Source organism: Phasianus colchicus, chromosome 14 (genome assembly GCF_987193195.1).
Source record: "Phasianus colchicus chromosome 14, bPhaCol1.hap1.1, whole genome shotgun sequence".
Lineage (NCBI taxonomy): Eukaryota > Metazoa > Chordata > Aves > Galliformes > Phasianidae > Phasianus > Phasianus colchicus.
Window position 1 is genome coordinate 11,547,949 of NC_143449.1, and position 20,866 is coordinate 11,568,814.

Here is a 20,866-nt window from a genome sequence, read left to right on the forward strand (position 1 = left end):
GGCTCAGCCGCAGGCGGCAACGAAGAGCGCCGCGCCTACCCGAAGAACGGACGGCGCTCCGGCCCCGTCCCCACCGCCTCAACCGCCGTGGAGCCCCGCCCCGCGCGGGAGGAGCCCGCGGCCGAGCGCTCGGCCCTTCCCGCTCGCCGTACGCGGCTGCGGGGCTGTCGCTAAGATGGCGGCCAAGGTGAGTGCCGCCGGGCACGGGGGAGGGCGGCGCTGCGCTGCGGCGGCTCCGCAGGTGCGGACGCCCCTCTCCGCTCCGACGGAGGGCCCGAGGGAAGCCTGCGGCGCCTCCCGCCGTCCCTCCGTCCCTCAGGGCTCCGCGGAGCGGCGCTTCCCGGCGGCTCTGTGCGGCCTTCCCCGCTCGGCTCCCGTCACAGCCCCGCGGAGCGGCGGGAGCCCGCGCTGCCGACACGCGCCGGAGACACCGGGCCGGGAGAAGCCGGGGGCGGCCTGCGGGGCTGTGAGGGCGCGAGGCCGCCGTGCTGAGCGTCCCGCGGCCGTCCCTCGGCGGGCTGTCCGGTGCCGAGCCCGTGTGGGCTGCACGGCCGCGCTGCCCGGTATGGGTGGGAGCTGAGGGCTGCGTTCCGCGCGCCTCGGCCGCTGCCTGGCGCTGAGGGGAGGGGCGGGAAGCGGAGCGCCGCGCGGCTCTGCTGCGGGACTCGTGCCAAAAGGAGCTGCTTTCACAGCGCTGAAATTCTGCATCCGCAAGGGAAAGTGGTTTGTTTCTGGTTGTTCTCCACCTACCAGCAGCTGTCCGAAACACCTTCTGCTCCTTACGCGAGTTACGGGATGTCATCACGGTACTTGCTAGGTAGGAGGGTGGCGAAGTGTAGTGCAGCATTAAACACGGGTGTTAAAGGCATGCAGTAACAAACGGGCTCACGAGTACCTGAAATAATGACGAACAACAGTGTGTTTAAGCAGGGCAAGATGTGCCTGCAGAGCTGTGTGCTTTCTCTCATGTGTGCAGTCAGGTTTCCCACTCTTGGCAGTCACGTTGATAAGTAGGTTGCTTACGTGTGAATCCTCTTATTTACTTTTGCAGAGCGGCATCGGGGCTGCTGCTTTGGGTTGTGCTGAGAAAGGAAATGATGGGGCTTCGTGGCATAACCAGGTGGAGCTCAGGGCGTAGATCTGAATGGCTCAGTGTGCTGTACTGCAACACTGCACCTGTCACTCGTTTAATAACAGCTCTCCACTGAAAGCGTGACACGCAGCAGCTGCTAAAATTTTAGCCTCATTTTAATCTGCCAAGTGGATTCTGGTTTTATGGCAGGGAAGACATGCACAACACACACATGCCTCAGGTCTTTGCATACAGCCTGCTTCTTTGATGTCATCTTTATGTTCTGAAGTCTGCCTGCTTTGAAGCAGAACTGTGAATCTGTGGAGTTCCAGCGAGAAACAAAACTTACGTCTTGGAGAATAAATAGAAAATATGGTTTTATTAGGCACCAAAGTGCTTTTTATGCCTGTGAACAAAAACAGCCTATCAGTAATTATTGTGTCAGTAGCATGGTAGTGGTATTAGAGGAAATATTTTGACTACTGCTGTTGAAGTTTCTCTTTTCTTCTGTGTCCCCCTCCTATCCTGGGGTGTGTAACTTGTATCTGTAATTCCAGCAGTGTTTAGATCTATATTCATGTGGAATTTGTTTCTGGGCTTGTGGCTCTTCTGTCTGCTGGTACTTAGATGTGTTGCCATTAGGGACTAAATGATTTTCTTTTGTTGTTTTCTTATGGCTTAGATCAGAGCTTTAACTCAGATAAAAGCAGAACCGTTATTAAAATGCAGATCAGATGTTGAACTAAAATCTTTAATTTTTATTTTAAGGGTCAATTAAACTATTTCCTGAATTCATTAGCAAGAAGATTGTTTAGGTTTGAATTGATTATTGATATTCTGGATTTGTTTTACTGATTAACCATGATTCCCACATATTTTACAGCCTGGGCTTTCTTGCAGAACTTTTTTTTTCTCCTCACCTTTGTTATGACAACATTCTGTCATTGCTCGGTGCTGTGCAACTTCTAGAAGATTTCATAAGTAAATTATCCTTTGACTTAGGTAAACTGTGTGTTATTTTCCTTGTTTAATGTTCACTGTTCTTTGACAATATGTTTAATAAAATAATTTTAAGAAATTAATAATAAATTAATTAGGCAGCGTTCATTAGGCAAAGAACAGGATAGGCAAGAAGAGGACAGACCCTTCAGCAGGATTTGTTGTGAGAGGGCAGGGGGAAATGGCCTCAAACTAAAAGAGAGGAGAGTTAGACTGGATGTAAGGAAGTTTTTTACTCTAAGGGTGGTGAGGAACTGGTTGCCCAGAGTGGTGGTGGTGCCTCATCCCTGCAGATCAAAAGGTCAGGCTGGATGGGGTTCTGAGCACCTGATGGAGCTGTAGGTGTCCCTTCTCACTGCAGGGGGGTTGGAGTGATGGTATTTAAGGATCCCTTCCAACTTAAGTAATTCTCTGATTCAGTAACAGCTTGGTATAGTGAAGCCTATTGAATGTAGCTGAGGTGGTGCTGCTTTCTTCCTCCTAGGTTCTTTGTGATCTCAGTGGAAAGAGTTAAACTTTTCTGTAATTATGCCAAGATCAGTGTCAGACAGCAGAGCTGTTCACCAGGATTTTAAACATTTATGTGTTTGTCTTCAGGCATCCAAAAGTAAAGCAATTAGTGCCAGTCAGGAATTGGAGTACACTGTAGCTTTCTTTGTTACATTTATCACAAATAAACTTTGTTGTGACTCTCTAAAACAATCAAATTTAAGTGAACAATAAAACTTTTTGATGCTTTCTCACTTTAAAATTTCCTTTTCCTGCTAGCATCTACTGAAAATTAGAGTGTTGCTTTGGTATTATCTTGTTCTGAAGTAGGTTATCTGGATTACAGTACATCTTAAATAGTTTTCTTTAATAATTCATATCAAGCACAGCCTTTTCTTTGGGGATAGGTGTACCTCTGTGAATCTGCTGGAGCTCAGACTGTGTTTGGCTCTGAGCGCCGTTATCACAAAGACAGTCCATGTATTAATTGGATCATATGTTGCTGCTAAAAGGGAGGTATTTGGGGCACCAGCGGTATAAGTGAGGCAAGAGGCACACGCTGGATGGTGTGATGTGTCCCCAGGAGTGGTGTTGCCAGCTGAGATTTGCTAGCTTAGCTATGGAGCTGTGGCTTTGGGCAGTGGGAATTTGGGATGTTTCTGGCAGAAGTAGAAACAGTGATGGGATTCTGTTTCTCTGGGCAAACTGAAATCTGCCCTGCATGTTTTCATACTATTTCTTTGTTGTAAAAAAAAGCGTAAAATAAATAGGAACTGCTGGCAGGCTGTCTGTTTGCTCCTTCTTCCATAGCAGTCCTGTGCTGCTTTCTGTTTGGCTTTGAGTGTGTGATCTGAAAGCATTGCTGTGATGGTCGCACCGTTTGCTTTGGGAGCGATGAAGGTTTGTTGTGTTGGATGGCTCAGTACGTGTGCCGTGGGTTTTTGGGTGAACCTGAACTCACTCAGGATTCCACTTCTGATGCTCTTATGTGGAACTGTGCACTTGGTTTCATAATTGCACATAAATGTTGTGGAGTTAATCCTGTTCCTTCAGCAAGATATTTCCAATTGAAAGTGAAGATAACAATGAGGAATTCCTGAAATCAAGGTGTGGTTTTTTTTTTTCTCTCCTGGATTTCAGTTGTTCTGCCACTTCCTCCACCATCTCCATGCAGATCCCAGAAATGCTTTCCATACTTGTTTTCACAGTTTTGCATTTTAAGGAATGCTTCAGGTGAAGAGCAGAAAAGTTCTTGCTGACATGGAAGCAACTGTAACTGATGGAAGGTTCGGATGCTTTGGTGTGTTGGGGCTGGTGGTTAATGCACCATGTGCCTGGGGCACCTCCTTAAGGCAGTAAGGTAAAAAGCAGCTTCCCATGAAATGGTATTGGAGTTACCTCTGTGTTAAGGATTTTTCTTTTTCCAAATACAATCTCAGTAGACCTGGAGCTATTATGACCAAACTTTGTCTGTGACTTGCATTGTAGTTGACAGGGTTAGAAGAGTTAAGCAGTTGGTTCTTCATTCTGGTCTTGTTGCTTTTTGTTGACACACGGTTTTCCAGACAGCAGTTGGAGCATCCTCTGAACTGGGAGACAGCAGATTATTGCAAGTAAAATTGTTTCAGCAAGAAAAGGTTCAAAAATGTCATTCACTGACTTGGAGTAGTTAAACACTGACTAGATTAAAACTTAATTTATTGTAAGGAACGATGAAAGCATCAAAATGACATTGAGCACAAAATTGTGGTCATCTCTAACTTTTTTTTTTTGTCACTGTTATTTGAGAAAGCGTTTATGTATGAAGCATTTATTGAAAGTAGACTATTTCAAAAAGATTTTTAAACTGACTTGTTTAATCCTGCGTTTGATCAAGCACAATACAGTGGTAAAATCCTGAATGGAATGGAGTGAAGTTTTCTTTCTGCATTAAGACTCTTTTCTTTCATCTCCCTCTCAGGTGGCGAGGCTGGCTGCTGCTTCTTCCTCCCTACCATTTGTGTGTGCAGTGTATGCAGCAGCAGAAAAGGAATCAAAAAGTCAGCTGGTGAAGCCAAACCAGGTGTGGTTCTTACTGCTCATCAGTATTTAGAAGAATGCTAGAAAAGTCTACAGATATGATTCCTTTCTTTTGATTATCATTAACTTGTAAATAAAAGACATAACTGAGTATTATGTGATCATACAAAGTATCTCCTGAGTAATTGACAACTACAGCACAAATAGAAAGAATGAGTGTAAATGAGTGAAATTTTACCTTGTTTTCATTATTCTATTCTTTCTGTAGTTAAGCCAACTAAGATAGGAGTATAATACTTCCTGATAAGAAGTTTTAGCTACTGTACAGTTTCTATCAACAAATCTTCCAACTTGTCTGTCTTACACTTTTCATTAATAAAATACAATTTTATCATGCTCAGTAGTTCTACTTCTCTAAACATGTACAATACTTTCTGTTTTCATTTGTGAAGAGTTGACCTGTAGTCACAGTTGCATAATTAAGTTTCTAAATGTAAAAACCCACGATTTGATGCACAGACTTTCTTTGCGTAATGGGAAAGCTAAAGATCTGTGGGCTTGAGAAAAGCTGCTCAGTGTCAGTAAATGCGGGTCACTTTACAGAATGGTCTCCCTGCAGTATGGTTATACTTGTGATTCCAGCTTCCAATTTACTGCTCACCACCTCTGAAGTCAAAGTACATTGAAGAACAGCCTGGTCACTTGCAGAAGCAATTCTCTTCAATAAGGCAGACAACTGGCCGCTATATTGGATGGTGTAAGGTAAGAAATAGCTGCCCCTGAGGTTTCCTACAATTCCTAATAGCTCCTCCTAGACTAAAAGGTTAAAAAATATTCTACTTAACCCTGGTTTGGTGGTTTTTTTTTTTTTGGCAACTTCTTGTGTTATTACAGACCTGTAGTTTGAAATGCAAAAATGAACCGTTGTCTTGTTTTTCTGTACTGTTCTTCTAACAGGGGGCTTGTGTTCTCCCTGTTTTCCAATGCAGGTGTCAGAAAGATCAAATAGGTCCCTTTCAGTCAGTATGAAAGTGAGTCAAGGCCAACCCACACTGTCAGCTACAGAAATATTTTTTGCTTAATTTCTGTGGTAAGAGTTATGTAAGTAACTTCCTGCCATCATAACTGTTACATCTGGGAGTCTGAAATTCCAGGTACAGTCCTGGAAAGGGAGTGCTGCTTTCAAAGGACCAGCAACAGGTCCTTTGGGGAAGGTAAACTAAGTGCATCCAATCAAACTGCTAAAGCAGCCTTTTAACAACTGTCCACCAACAGTATTTTGCAAATCTGTTATCGAATATTCTAAGCATAGAAGAAAATGTGATACCTGTCAGCATTCTCTTACACGTTAGTCAATGGCAGCTTCTTATGCTGCTATGTGTGACACTTTCTGCTTGTGCTTTTTTCTTAGAGATACAACAGATCTGTGAAAGTATGGCCAGTATCAATAGAATCAGAATTGATAGAAAGTATACATTTTGATTTCTGTCTTTTTCAACTTCTCTGTAGTATCTCTAAGAAAAAAGTACAAGCAGAGACTACATAACTGAAACAATTTAGTTGTAAATCTGTATCTAACAGTCAAGGAGGGGGAGGTTGACCAGCAGTGACCTCTGGTGGCACAAAGTCACTGTTACTGCAGGCTTTGTTTCTGTGAGGAAACTGAAGATAATATTCTGTTAATCTCCTAAAGAAGGTGAACTTGCTTGATTTGTGCATCAGCCTGAGGACAGAGGTGCTAATAAAAGGATTAAAAAACAACTTTCTAATAAGGCAAGTTGGCCAATTTGAAGGGAATCATGCGAAAGAGAGGTTGTGGATGCCCCATCCCTGGAGGTGTTCAAGGCCAGATTAGATGGGGCTCTGGGCAGCCTGACCTAGTATTAAATGGGGAGGTTGGTGGCCCTGCATGCGGCAGGGCGGTTGGAGATTCATGATCCTTGAAGTCCCTTCCAACCTGGGCCATTCTGTGATTCTGTGAAAAGAATTGAGCACACATCTTAATACTGATGAGTATTGCTTATCTTCAGCAGAACTGAGTACTGTTTGCAATCTAAATGACAAAGTTGGTTTTGCTGGGCAAAATTTTCTGGGGAAGTGGCAATGATATTTTTAATGAAACTTTCTTATGTTGCACAGTTGAGATCCAGATCTTCTCCTGCCCTATAGTTTTGATCCCAAAATGTTAATTTTGAAAAAATTCTCATTAAATTTAAATAATATAAATGTGATTGGCAAAAAGGAAGTAATCTCAGCACAGCCTTTGTGGAAGTTTACTAATCTGGTGGGGCTTTCTTTTAAAATTCAGTAATATTTGTCTTATTGTGTTGAGCCATACATATCAGCTGGCTAGTTGTTCCTACAAACATTTACTTTTGCAAAGTACTTAAATTTATTTTATTTTTGTAGGATGCTTTTTTCTTTGCTAAAAATGGAATAGTGGATTCAATTCAGTTTGGTAAAGGTAAGTAACTTGTGTATTTCTGAACTGAATGTTTTCTGTTCTTTCTCCTTGCAAGTTCAAGAACTGCAGCAAATGGTACTTAAACAAACAGAAAAATGGAGGGAGGGGACAAAAGGGGACTGCAGTACCTTCCAGAAGTGTGGGGGAAAAGATGACTGGGGCCACTTTTAATTCACTGTGTCACTGTGAAGTTCCACTTCTGTCCTTAAGGGAGAGACTTGACTGTTTGAGTAGCATTTCTCACTCCTTTGATTTTACCTTTCTGTGTTTTGTAACCTTATGGTAAATACTGTTAGGGCAGATTCAGGATTTTGTATGGAGTGTCAAAATGTTAGATTTCACTGTGATGAGGGAAGGTGCAGGGAACATTTCTTACACTCCCGTTACTTTGCATTAATTCTGCAGAATGTTTGTTAAAATTTGAGGAAGGCAGTGACTCTTGAATTGGTAGCTCATAGGCAGTGCTGACTCATGTGTAAACGCTTGAGCTTAGAGCAAATGCCTTCTGAGTCTTCAAAGCACTTTTAATTTACTATTCATTTTTTTCAGAATCATAGAGTTACAAAATTGTTGAAGCTGGAACCTCTGTAGATTCTCTGTGGAACCCTCAGTGCAGGGCCTTTGTAGATCACTCAGTCCAACGCCCTGATAAAACCGGGCCAGAGCAAGGCCTTGAACAACACTAAGGATGAAAATTCCACAACTCCTCTTCATTGCAAAAAAGCTTATTCTTGCACGAGTTACAAGTAGTGTTTGCATGGTTAGTGTTCAGTGTCAGAAATTTTCTACAGAAACATTGTATTGGGAAATTAAAAAATATGTATTTAATCTATGTTAACTAACAGTACTGTCAAAACTGAAACCTATGCTCTCCTTTTTGATTGTTGATAAAACATAAAAATGGGTCTAGGAAGAAAAGTCACTGACTTTATTGCTATGCTGCGAGGACTGGGATTCTCTTCCCAGTTAACACAGATGTTAGTGTGCACCTGGAAAACAAAAAAAAATCTTCATTAACAAAAATTCCGTCCTTATAGTGTTTTCAGTTTTGGATACTTACAGTTTTACTTTCATTATTATTTCCTAAGTGAGAAACAAAGATAGACATTAATATTCACTTGCTTTGCTTCTTTGACATTTTGTCTTTTTTAATTCTAAGATACTTATGTTTACCTGAAGAATCCACCACCAGAATTTCTTCCCAGAGTCGGCATAATTACAATATCAGGCCTAGCTGGTGCAGTGCTGGCAAGAAAAGGTAGGGCTTCTATGCTGATTTTCATTGTTGCTGTATTGTGTATGTTGCATGTAGTATCTTAATGGTACAAAGATTTTTCTGAAGTAGAGAAAATAACCAACTAGTAGTCAAAAAAAATCCTTCCTGATAAATTGAAAGGGCGTTATTAAATATTTATTTTAGATGTTGGCAAAAGCAATAGTGGAGAATGAAGTAGCCGTTGAGATTTGGCTAACGAGTACAGGGGAATGTATATCAGAAGGTGTGATTTGAGCAACTTTGGAGTCAGAAAGGTAGTTGTAGAGATACAGTCTCCTTTCTTTTCAAGATAAAGATTAAAAGAATAATCCTTAACCTGTTAGAAAGCACTGTTCAGAAAATGTTTATGTATAGCACCTGAGTGCACCTGTTTTCTAAATATTTTGTAAACCAAATGGATTCATCAAAATTCTGACAAATTGGTAGATTTCTTACTGTATCCCTGTTACTTATAGACATTTAAAAACTTTTTTTTTTACTATTAGAAATAAATTGGGCTTGAGAATCTGTTAGCTTCTTGTCAGCAAAGGGGAACTTCAGCCATTCTCGTGTTTGAGGAAAGAGGCCAAGTTTTCATACCCCTGGCTGCTTCACATTCTGTACTCTGTCTGTGAGAGAGCATGCGTGCAGTTTCTGAAAAGCCCCAGCAGCTTTTTTTTTTACAATTATGGCAAATCTGCTTTGGGATTCTTTCTTGTTTGGGAAACTCAACTTTTGTGAGGCCCCATCTGGAGTTCTGTGTCCAAGTGTGGAGCCCCCAGTACAAAAAAAGACAGGGAGCTGTTGGAGAGGGTCCAGAGGAGGGCCATGAAGATGGTCAGGGGACTGGAGCACCTCCCCTATGAGGAGAGGCTGAGGGAGCTGGGCTTGTTCAGCCTGGAGAAAAGAAGACTGTGGGGTGACCTCATTGCAGCCTTTCAGTACCTAAAGGGAGCCTACAAACAGGAGGGGAATCAACTCTTTGAAAGGGTTGATAACTGCAGGACAAGGGGAAACAGTTTTAAGTTGAAGGAGGGGAGATTTAGGTTGGATGTCAGGGGGAAGTTCTTTACAGAGAGTGGTGAGGTACTGGAACAGGCTGCCCAGAGAGGCTGTGGATGCCCCGTCTCTGGAGGTGTTCAAGGCCAGATTAGATGGGGCCCTGGGCAGCCTGGTCTAGCATTAGGTGGGAAGGTTGGTGGCCCTGCGTGTGGCAGGGGGGTTGGAAATTCATGATCCTTGAGCTCCCTTCCAACCCTGGCCGTTCTGTGGTTCTGTGAACTTGGAGAATTTAAGTATCTCTTGCTAACCTGGCCATTTACTGAATTGTAATAACATTCTGTATTCTCTGCTTCAGCCCTGGTGGGTATAAACTGGATGCAAACAATTGTTAGAGGTTAAATGATTGTGTTTAATTAATACAACCACTTAGACACTAATGTAACATAAAGCTAATTATATGAAATATTTGGCTTTGTACAGATTCTAGATTTAAGAAAATTGCTTATCCCTTGGGACTTACTACTTTAGGAATTTCAGTTTGTTACCCAGCTCAGGCAGTAGTAATTGCTAAGGTAAGTTTACTTGTTTTAATATTGAATTAAGAGTGAATTTAGTCACAGCATTCCTGTTTCATTTGATTTAAGTGTCGTGGGACTGGGAGTTGGAATTCAAATGCATCTTCATTAAAACACAGTGTATCACTACTGCTAATTACATAACTATCAGAAGTGACTGAATACGAAAATGCAGTTGTATAGCTTCTCAGTTTTAGTCCTCATTTCTCAGATGAATGAACATGTTTTTGTCTCGCTGAAATAAAATCAAATAAAAAATAAATACAAAGTTGCTGAAATTGGCAGATATGCAATTTGAGATACAACTGCACCTGTTATAAGATGTTGTCTACCTGAGTAATGTCTTCGTAGTTTACATAGAAAAGCAGCACTGTACTTCATATTTTGCATGCAAGAATTGTTTGCTTACAGTACTTTTCTATACAAAGACTGAATTGAAAACATCACCGTGTCTCTTCCTTCTCTATAGTTTCCATAGAATTCATCTTGGTTCCTTGACAGTCTTTTTGTTTGTAGATTAAAAACTGCTTCTATGTGAAATGAATGAGGTAGGAAAATGTAGTTCTGGTAGTTGCATTTTGGTCTTGTAATTAATCTGAATCTCTGATTTTTTCCGTTGTGATGAATCAATTGTTATATCTACTTATTTTAATGAGGTGTTTGCTCTTACACGCTTCTGGAGTATTTAGGAAGACACATCACAGACTTAATTCTGTACTTAAATTCTTTCAGCCTTTTATGACTAAGCTGAGCAGAAGTATTTGTTTTCATATATACAAGTTGTTGAGGATTACAGTTTCTCAGGAGGCCATGGAGAACTTCTTTGGCTCATTAGAGTGGGACTTAAATGTCGGGGAAGAAACAGAAATGAATAGAAATTCTGCAGTGGAGTCTAGATCCTTGTTTCCTGTTTACTTGTGTCAACTTCTGCAGCTTTTCTGTAGTTGTAGCTATGAAATATTCTGTGTCTGCAGAGCACTCAAAGTTTCTCCATGGTTACTGCAGTGTTATAAAATTACTTTTCTAAAATCTGAAAGACTGAAGGATTCAGACCTGTAAAGCTCTGCTCACTTACATGGACTTACATGGACCACTTACATGGTCATCTTTTGGTGTTTTTTTTTTTTCTTCCATCTTTTGTATTACTGTCTTTGATCATTTGCAGAATAGTGAGGCAGGCCTGGATTCTTTCATATTTGTTGTTCTGCTAACGTTTACAAAACACTGTTCTTTGAGTATGTCTTGATTTTGTTTTGGATAGATGGGTATGTATAGCATATGAAAGCTACCTGTGGATTTGTAAACATTATTTAGGACTTGCTTAATGAAAAATAAATCTATATTAGATTTTGAGAAGCAGATGGTTAAAGTATGTCCTATTCTGTATGAGCATGTTCTCAATGAATTGTGTTGCATTTGAATGGTCCATCTGTTGGTTTTTTTAAGCTATTTTAAAATTGGTTTTTTTTTTTAATAGGTAACAGGGAAAAAGGTAGTTTCTGCAAGCCATCAAACCTATGAGGCTGTACGGTCTCTATGGGCAAAGAAGGAAGATGCCTCCAAGGTAGGCTTTCTGAAGTAATGACTGCAGCTTGTAAATTCAGAGGGTGAAGAGAGTAAGTGAGAAGGTCAAGTACCATCCTGCTGATACTGTTTAAGATTACTAACTGTTTTAAGGGAAGTACAGAAAACTCTCTGGTATTTCTGTAATATAAATGTTTAATTAATATATTATTTATTACACCTTTCAGAGCAGTAGAAATTCAGATCCTCTGTTTGCTCCCACAGTGTGCGTAAGATGCACAAGAGAAGACTGAGCTCTTACAGCTCATTTTTGAGCTTAGCAAAAAAGAATCACTGTAGGTGTGACTAACTTGTGTTTAAACATATGATTGAAGAAAATTCCATAACCGTTTCAGGTAGTTTGTTTACATTACCCTATGATTTAAATAGTGTTTATCCCAGATTAAGCTGATTTTTTTTTTCCAAGTTCTGTCCTTGGTGCACCCGTAGTGGAAAAAATGGTCATTAACCTCCTTATATTGATCTTTTATGTTTGAAAAGCTTATCCTGTTTCTTGATATTACCTTTTCCATAGAATAGCCTTTTTTAGAAAACAAACTTTGTGACTCCTGTGTAATTTATGTTTTCCTCAGTGCATTCTCTAGTTTTTTCCTTTCATTTCTGTTTTGGTCTTAATTAAGTCAAAACAGTACAGCATAGTACACAACCTAGGGCCCTGGCAGCACTAAGCTGAGAGGAATGTTTACCTCCTGTAAATTATATATGGAATTCGGGTTAGTACATTCCAGAATTAGACTTCCCTTTTTCTGCAACTTGAAAAGTTTTTTTTCTATCCATGAAACACTTAGGACACTTGAAAACAAATAGTATTTGCCTAAATAAAGTTTCAGTTCTGCACAGTATTATTTTTGTTGGTTTTTGAAGAAAATGAAAATTTCTCAGTCATCTTAATGTTTAGGAGTATTTTGCTTCAAATTTAGGATGTTACTCTGTGCACTCCTCTGTGGAGTCAAATGGAATTCTGAGTTTTGAAATCGAAGTTTGGGTAAATGTCATTAAGCTGACAGAGATACAAGAATTGATGTGGTAAAGACAGTTCCTGTTAGCTTAATTTTTTTTCCACTTGGTGAAGTCTGTAGCCAGAACAACATATTCCTTTCCATTAGTATGGAGACATCATGATTTATCTTTCTCTCTTCTGTTAGCTAAGAATACAATAGAATCATTAAGGTTGGAAAAGACATCTAAGATCATCTAGTCTAACAGTAGTAAGTAGTCTTAAGTGTAGTATTAATTGTTTTGTAAGATCTACATATTTTTTTCTATCTTTTTTTGTCTTTGTAAAGACTGTAGAGCGTGATGACTTCTTTGTGAAGCAGTTGGAGGGTCTCAGGTTAAAACATCAGATTTAAATATATGGTCATGAAAAAATGAACTTGCTTAAAAGTGAACTGCAAGTTAGAGTATCATAGCTGTGGGGTTTTTTGTTGGAGTTTATCTTTTTTATAGGTGCATCCAGTGCATGCAATCAGCTGACGTTACCAACTGAATGTCGTTGAATGGTGTCATTGCATTATGTCATAGTTGAGAGTAATTTTATAAAATACAAGCTTCAAGATAATCTTATTTTGCATTAATGTTTGTTCACAGCTGCAGCAAGAGTCAAAATCAGTTACAAAAGAAGAAAAGAAAAATAAAGAAATATCTAATACACAGTTTGAATCTGCTATTGAATCACGAACATCTAACAGAACAGAATCTTCTCCTATAGAGTCTTGGAATACTAAAGATCCACTGCCTTCATCAGGTGAATGAAAAATTCCAGATGTAATCTCAGGTCCAATATACAAATTTAATGCATATTCTGAATTACTTGGATAGAATTTGTACTTATTCTTGCTTTTAAATAGAACAGACTGTCATAGCATGTTATTCTGTATTCTGAATATATTGAAGACAGTATTGTTTAACGACTACAGGAATATTTTAATTTTCTCACTGTGCACCCTGTCACAGTTTCAAAATTATTATATATGTTTGATTTTCCATCAGTAATGTTTTCTTTCTCTCCATGTGGTGTGGATCATATTATTTCTCCAATAACTTTCTCTAATGTTTCTTACAGGAACAGCGAAGACAACAAAGTTTAAACCTGACCCAAAACTTATGGACCATGGTCAGTCCAGTCCTGAAGACGTGGATATGTACAGTACAAGAAGCTAAGACATCTGCTTACAAATCTTTGCAAAGTATTACAGATAAGGGGGAGGGAAGAAGGGAAGGAATAAGCCTTGTGATTCATACTGTGTGAGGTATAACTTAATCAGGTATTTTCTTATATTCCAGACTGTATTACTGACTTATATGATGCTGTTCAATGAATATTTGTTTCTCACTACTTACAAACAGTGAGAATTCACTCTTATTCAGTGTCATTACTGTGACACTGAGAAAATGAGATTTGTGTGTGTCTTCTCACAGTGAAGTTTCTCTGTGCCAAACTTGTTAATAAATGTCATTTCACAAAAGATATTTGAAAAGGTGAACATCTCTATATTTCAGCTCAAATGTTCACTGATAGAAAAGAGGAATGTCATGGATAGGGTTAGAGAGGCTTCTTTGTTTTTCACTTGAAGCTCTAGAACAAAGAGCAACTCTTACTGGCCTGAGTGCCCTTAATTGATTACTTTATCATATGTATAGCATTATGTCTAATGCTTACATAAACAAATCACTTTTTCATTGCAGAGTCATTTTTTGTTGTTTGCCTCTTTCACAAATGTGAATGGAAACTGAACTTCTTGTGCATTCTTGTTTTGTATTTAAATGTCACTTATGTTGGGAAAGGACTGATCTTTAAAATATCCATCATAGACTATGCATTAGTTTTTACATACTTCTGGTAACTTGAAAAACTGTATGCAAATTGCTGAATCCATGAAGCTGATACTGTTTGATTTATATAGAGAGAATAAGCAATGTTTAGAAAAGAGCGTGAAGGTTTAAAGTAAGAAATGCATAGATGGTTGAAAGTGCTGATAAATATCTAAAAATGCCAAAGTAATAAACAGAACAAAAAGTGAGAATACCACTACCCAAACAGATAGTTGGATTTGATGTCTTAAGGCTGAAAAGAAACACTGTTTCACATGAATGTATTTTCAGCAGTGGGATATGAAGGGATATTTGCCCCTGTTCTACATAAGAATAGATTTCACTGCCTGATTCCTTCTTATGAGGCTCCCACTTCAAAGTCAGATGATCTCAATACAGGCAGTCAGTACTCCTAGTTTCACTGTAGGGCTAACAGGACTAGTAAGGGGATATTGCACAATGGAGCATGATCAAAGCATAAATGTTGAATGAACAAGTGCACCAAGTACGGCTTTTGTGTTGGTTCAGGAACAGATGTATTGATATTCTGTAATCCAGATTTCAGGTGAAGAGTACGGCCTGGATGGAGTCCAATACAAAGTAAAGTCAGTAAATAAATGAGGTTTAAAGAAAAATAATTCTACTAATTGAACTTGTTTGGGATCCGTGAATTAGAATTTCATGTATTTTGTTTCTTTAATCACATAATAAGGCCCACGAAACTGCGAGAATTCAGGCAGAAATCAGAGGATATTAAGTCAGTCTTCACAGAGCTCCTGGACACAATTCATAAGTGTTCTGCTCCAGAGAGAACAGTAGAGAAGTTAGATGGTTGGGCTTCCTATGCCATTTTCAGGGAAATGTGAAGATGTAAAGCAGGAAGTGAAAGAAATTAAAGGAAGATCATTTTCAAGTGTTAGATGGGATGGTGGGAATTATCTGCCTCCATATCTGGTCTGTTAGTCAGCTTTTGGATTAAAAAATGAAGGCAAAACCATTTGCTCTGCACCTGGATTCTATTTAAATTCTAACTTAGGTCCTTTGAGTGAAGCATTGCTGCAAGTCAACAAGAAAGGTAAGATGATATAGGTTTGCATGGTTTACTGTGGTGACATTTTTCAGGATAAAGTGTAAAGAAAGTATGTATTAATCTCCTGGGAACGGGGTGGGAAGATTCATTAGGGAGATGCCAAGGAACGAGCATGTGTGCCCTTTCCAGGCAAGAGCAGGCCTTAAAAGTCTGTCATCTACCAGAGTGCAAAAAGCTGCCCCAGTCCTTTAAATAATTTCAGGGCATTAATACTCCTCAAGATAGAAACAAGTCTGGAAAAGCTCTGCTGGAGTTCTTAATGATTAATCTGAGTCTTAGATGTTTCGTCTGGTTTGTGTTTGTGTTATAAGCCCCGACGACAGAAGAAATTCATGTTACAAAAGGACACAATGCACAAAGCTGTACCTGTGCTGTATTACAGTCTCTAATTACTCCTCAGGATAAAATTGTGATAGAACCGTGCTTCACAGTTAAATTGTTGTTCTGAAGCTTTGATGCATTTTCTGGGACATAGCTTAAAATTATTGCTTTAACTCACCTTAATGAATAAACAGTGTGAGAATACAGTTCTGGAATTCTTAAGAACAGTATTGCTGTGTTACTTCATCTTGGTGGAAGGGAGGAGCTAGGCAGTGAGTGTGCAAAGCATTTATTCCACCTCAGGATCTGTTCTGCTGCTGTCACTTTTTAGTTCAATTTCTTCATCGCTTGGGATTTCTCTGTTGTTGCACATTCTCCTCCATGTGAGACAGGGATTTTGTTTGTTTTCTGTCAAGAGTTTTTGTTTAGTATCCACACAGTCAAAGGCCTGCGTCTAAAATCAGAGGCGTGGATTTCTGCACTGAGACAGATCCAGCCTAAGGATCTCAAGGAAAAGAAAACAGGGCAAAAAATATATATAAAGCTTTGCATCCTTGCTGGATGCAATTTCTGCTTTCAGGAAGACTACAGCCAGTCTCTCAAGAAGTTTCTGTATCCTGGAGGATAGATGTTAATAGCATAATAGTTCTTTACTCACATGAACTTCTGATGGAGTCAGTCTTGTCCACCCATGCCAGAAGCTTGAGAGGTTAAAAAAAAAAAAAATCAAAAAAATTTGGAATATATTTGCTAGCAGAAAGGCAACCCATATCAGATTACTAGTCTGGTTTTGTAAAAATGTTGAAATGAAATGGTGACTGAGTCTTCATTACTCAGATTGTATTCTCAGAAGTGTTCCCTGTTCAGATCTAAAATGGTGATGACCCTCTTCAGTTGAGAGATCTGAAGCTCCACATTTTATATGGCTTGTTCCAAATAAGTGGAAGGAATTTTAGACATGTCTCTTTATGGCAAAGGACCTGTGCAGTGGCTTTAAAAATGTAACTTCATGTGTACCTTATGACACGCTTGTGAGTCCTATTTTTTAAGTCTGTACACCTTACAGTCTTGGTAATGCGTTCAGTATGCAAACCTGCTGAGTAATGAGAAATCAATCTAGGCACACCTGGTAGGTTGTATTGCAAGACATGGTTTGGTTAAATTTTAGTGGAAAGCTTTTACATATTTCAGATACATTCCATGGTCACATAAACGTACAGCTTATCTTAAAAGTCCAATCGACTTCATATAGTGCCACAACAGAAGTAAGAAAGTAGACTGTAATTTTTTATGATGTATGTTTTGTATTTTTGAAAAATCCAATGTCTTTTAAAGAACTGGATCACATGGCAATATTTTATAATATACACATTTTTAAATTACTGCATGGTTTTTTATTTATAATTGATTGTATTGCTTATATAGAGATTTGGCTTTTGTTGATGCTATTATTTACCTGAAACAGATTGTGATGCTTTATTTTGTGATGATATTGTGAAACAGCTGAAAATAAAGGGTGATAAGATGCTTTTCAACATTAACTCCCATATATTTCCTCAACTGTAGGGCCAATTGACAGTTCCTTTTCTTTAAAGTACATCTTAAAAGTGAATTGGTAAACATGACTAGGTCACACATGTTTCACTAATGTCAGGGAGGAGAAAAAAGCTCTCTCTTGTGAAGTGCTGGAACAGCATTCCTGGTAGAAAGTCATCAGTACATATCCATATACAGTGCCAACATGCAATGCATGTTAAAACTCAGTTTTCAGTTGTTTATATGTATTGAATAATGAAAAGTGCTTCCATCTTCTTTTCTTGGATAATTTCAAGAATGCTGAAGCTCAGGACTGAGGAAAAAAAGGCTTTTACCCACATTGGAGGAATGGCACGTTCTATTTAAAGACTGGGACGTAGAAAATATATTTACTTCTGTATGACTCCATGATAATCTTCCAGGTAAAGTAATTTCTCAATCCATATGTCAATAAATAATGTTATGTATTGTGTGAACTACAGTATGACTGTCTGAGCAAAAAATGTGTGAACAAGGAATTTTAAATGTGATGTTGTCATTATGGTTCTTGAATAAGTTGGTAGACATTGTAAAGATTGTTTTAATACATCAGTATAGCTGTCTTGCAGTGACAATTGTGAGTATTCCTCAGTGTCATTAAAATACTAAAATATGTATTTTAAACTAAAAAAAATGTGGTATTACAGCACTTACTCTTCTGGAAAGGAGAAGTAATACGCACTAGATTATGTAAAATTTTTATTTTAAATTGCAGGGTTTTGGTGAAGAAAAGCTTAAGTAAGTTGCTTGTAGTAAGCTGTAGTCAAGAAAATAGAGTAATTATAACTGTTTGAGAAGTATCATATTTATTATTTGTATAACCACAGTACTGATGAGTTCTTCCAATAGACCAGAGCAAATGTACAAACCAGTCTGAAGTGCTAAGCAGAAGGAGATCTAAAAACTAGCAAATCCTGAAACAACTAAAAGAAATTCTAGGTGTTTCCCTTGCTGTGATCAGATAATAGGTCTGAACTGAGGCTACTGTGTTCCTAACTGCTGCTAACTATCATAAGCCTCATTTGTAGCAATCATAATAACAATATCTGAGAAGCTTTCTGTGCCTTCTTTGGAACCTTTGCAATTCGGTGGTAGTAGAGTGTGTGTTATCCAAAGCTGTGTTGAAGCTGGCCTGGAATTGAGATTACAGCAATTTGGAGTTGACCTGCTTTGACCTGTAATTTTAGTCAGTATCTTTCACGGAGTCACAGAGTTGTAGAAGTTGGAAGACATTGGATGTAATGCCTCTGCTAAAGCAGGTTCCCTACAGCAGGTTACCCAGGTTGGTGTACAGATAAGGAGACTGCACAGCCTTGTAGAACTAGTCTAGATGTCATTGATATGTAGATTGTAGCTGTAAAATACATAATTTGATTTTTCAGTGTTCCAGAAAGTTGGGCAGTATGAGAAAAAAATTAGTATACTGTGAAATGAAAAGTTTAAAGCAGTTTTGGTCTATGTGGCAGAAACTTAATCCATTGTTCAGTCCTTAGGTAAGTAGGCACTAAAAAGAAAAACCTACTGATGGCCCCTCTGACCCTTCTGTGAAGACTTGTCCAAACCTGTTGCATTCAGTAGAATCCCACTGTGCAATAGATAGCCAGTGGTCTGGTTTTTTTTTTGGTAGAGCACATTGTTAGAACAATTCATCTAAGTAAAGTCTGCTAATTAAAGCTTTCCTGAATCTTTTGTTTTAATCAAACTTAAAAGCCATAGATAGAAATGTTTGTTTATCCCACAACATGAAGTATCTGTATTTAATGCTTAGTATTCAGTAGTTGTGAACGGGAGCCAGAGGAAAAATTTCATGTCATTTAGAACAACAAAGCATGTATACAAACAGGTGCTTCTGCCTCTTTGTTACATCTGAAGAAAGACTACACGTTTCCTACAGGGTATGTGTTATTTTCTTGGATGAGGAAGACTGAATGTTGTGAAACACTCTTCTGGCAGAGCTGAAGGTCTGACTTTCAGTCAAAGCAGTATTGTTTGAAGGATGTACAATATACCAGGCATTGATTTTTACAGATAATCATTTATCCTTTGAAAAATGAAGGTTAACTTTTACCTGTCATTGGTAATTTAACTATGCTTGGCGTGTCTTTGTAAGCAGCAGTTCCTGATTAAAAATAAAAATAAAAATCTGTGCTGGTGTTTTATGAGTTATGAAGAAATTTGAAGAGCATCATCCTTAAAACTAATGTTTGAACTTAAGCTACAAACCACCTAATCTTTCACAAATGTTGTGTGTATCTCCATTTATTGTGTGTTCTTCAGGATGACAAGGCATTCACTCAGAGACTGCTGCAGATCGAGGATATTATTGTGTAGTGAATTATTTTCAGGAAATGTTTAACACTAAGGAAGGACAAAATTGTCCTGTGCTCTGTGTGTGTGTGTTTTGACCTACTGTGTAAACTGCATGAGCATTATTGTGTAAACTGAGTAGAATATGACCAAAGTGATCCTTTACATTAACATTGTATTAAGGTACTGGACAGACTGTCTAATTTTGAAGTTGAACTACTCAAAAACATACTTTTAAGTTGTGCTTTTGAGGAGAAATGCCCTTCTAAATGCTCTATGGTTGGTCAGCAGGAAAGATTCTAGTAAGTCACTAAAAAGTGGTTAAGGGAAGGCAATATCATGGGAGAAGATGCCACGTTCCTGTTGAAGTTGTTGCTGATGAGGTAGAATTTTAGAACAGTCCTGAATTGTTGCTGGACAAATCTGGAAGCAGCTTGTGGTGCATGTGTCAAAGCCAGGCTTGAAAGAAAACAGTCCCAGAAGAGAGTCAGAAACATGAGACTGAAGAGGTCCTGAGAAAACCAAAAGTAAACGTTCATGTAAAATAAGTAAGTTTTCCTGACATACTAGCTTCACTAAAGTCACAACAAAATACTAGCAGAAATTCCTATCAAAGAACACCTTAGAATAGTTTGTTCATGCAATAGAGTGGCAGAGGAACAAACAGCATCAACATTCATTGAGGTGAAATTAATAATTGTAACTTCAGCTTCTGATTCAGGAGAGTACCTAGTCACTTCTAGAAACTGAGGTATTTCTTTGTCCTAGTAATGAACAATGTTCTGACTTGGTTCTTGCCAGAATGTATTTACAGGACTCCTTGACACAAACTTCTGCCCAGCTATGACTTAGGCGTTAACTTTTCAAAAAGACCAATAACGCACAGCCACTGAAGCAGGTTTATGGATATTATCTACTTGCTTTTTTAATAATCTATGGAAAGAAGTTCATGCTATGAAGTTGTTTTTAAGTTCCAAATGTAGTGAATTGAACTGCTGTGCTTGGAACTCAAACCTGGTGCAGTTATTCATGGAGAGCAGGCATGATTTTACCTTTACATTTTACCAGACAAAAATATCAAAATAAATCTGCAATTTGGACTGAAATAAAACTGTAATTCCACATCTGCAAAAAGAAGAGATGCAAAGACAGTAGAAAATGCAAAAAGTCTTGTTTAGTAAGTTCAGAAATGTTTATTTCCTTTTAGAATCTGACTGGGAAATTCATAATTCATAATTATTATGGCGATAATGAGGAAGTATATGTATGCTATTTCATGTCCAACTATGGGAAAAGTTTT

At 38.8% G+C, this 20,866-nt stretch overlaps 1 protein-coding gene across 1 annotated transcript; it reads left to right on the forward strand.

The window, feature by feature from the left end:
- The first annotated feature begins 93 nt into the window (after positions 1–93).
- APOOL (apolipoprotein O like) lies at positions 94–17,506 on the forward strand. Its single transcript, XM_031594314.2, has 9 exons — positions 94–187; positions 4,521–4,622; positions 5,222–5,341; positions 6,989–7,043; positions 8,203–8,301; positions 9,781–9,872; positions 11,353–11,439; positions 13,050–13,206; positions 13,525–17,506. The coding sequence occupies exons 1-9, from the start codon at positions 176–178 to the stop codon at positions 13,620–13,622; spliced, it is 822 nt and encodes a 273-aa protein (XP_031450174.2). The 5' UTR covers positions 94–175; the 3' UTR covers positions 13,623–17,506.
- The last annotated feature ends 3,360 nt before the right edge of the window (positions 17,507–20,866 follow it).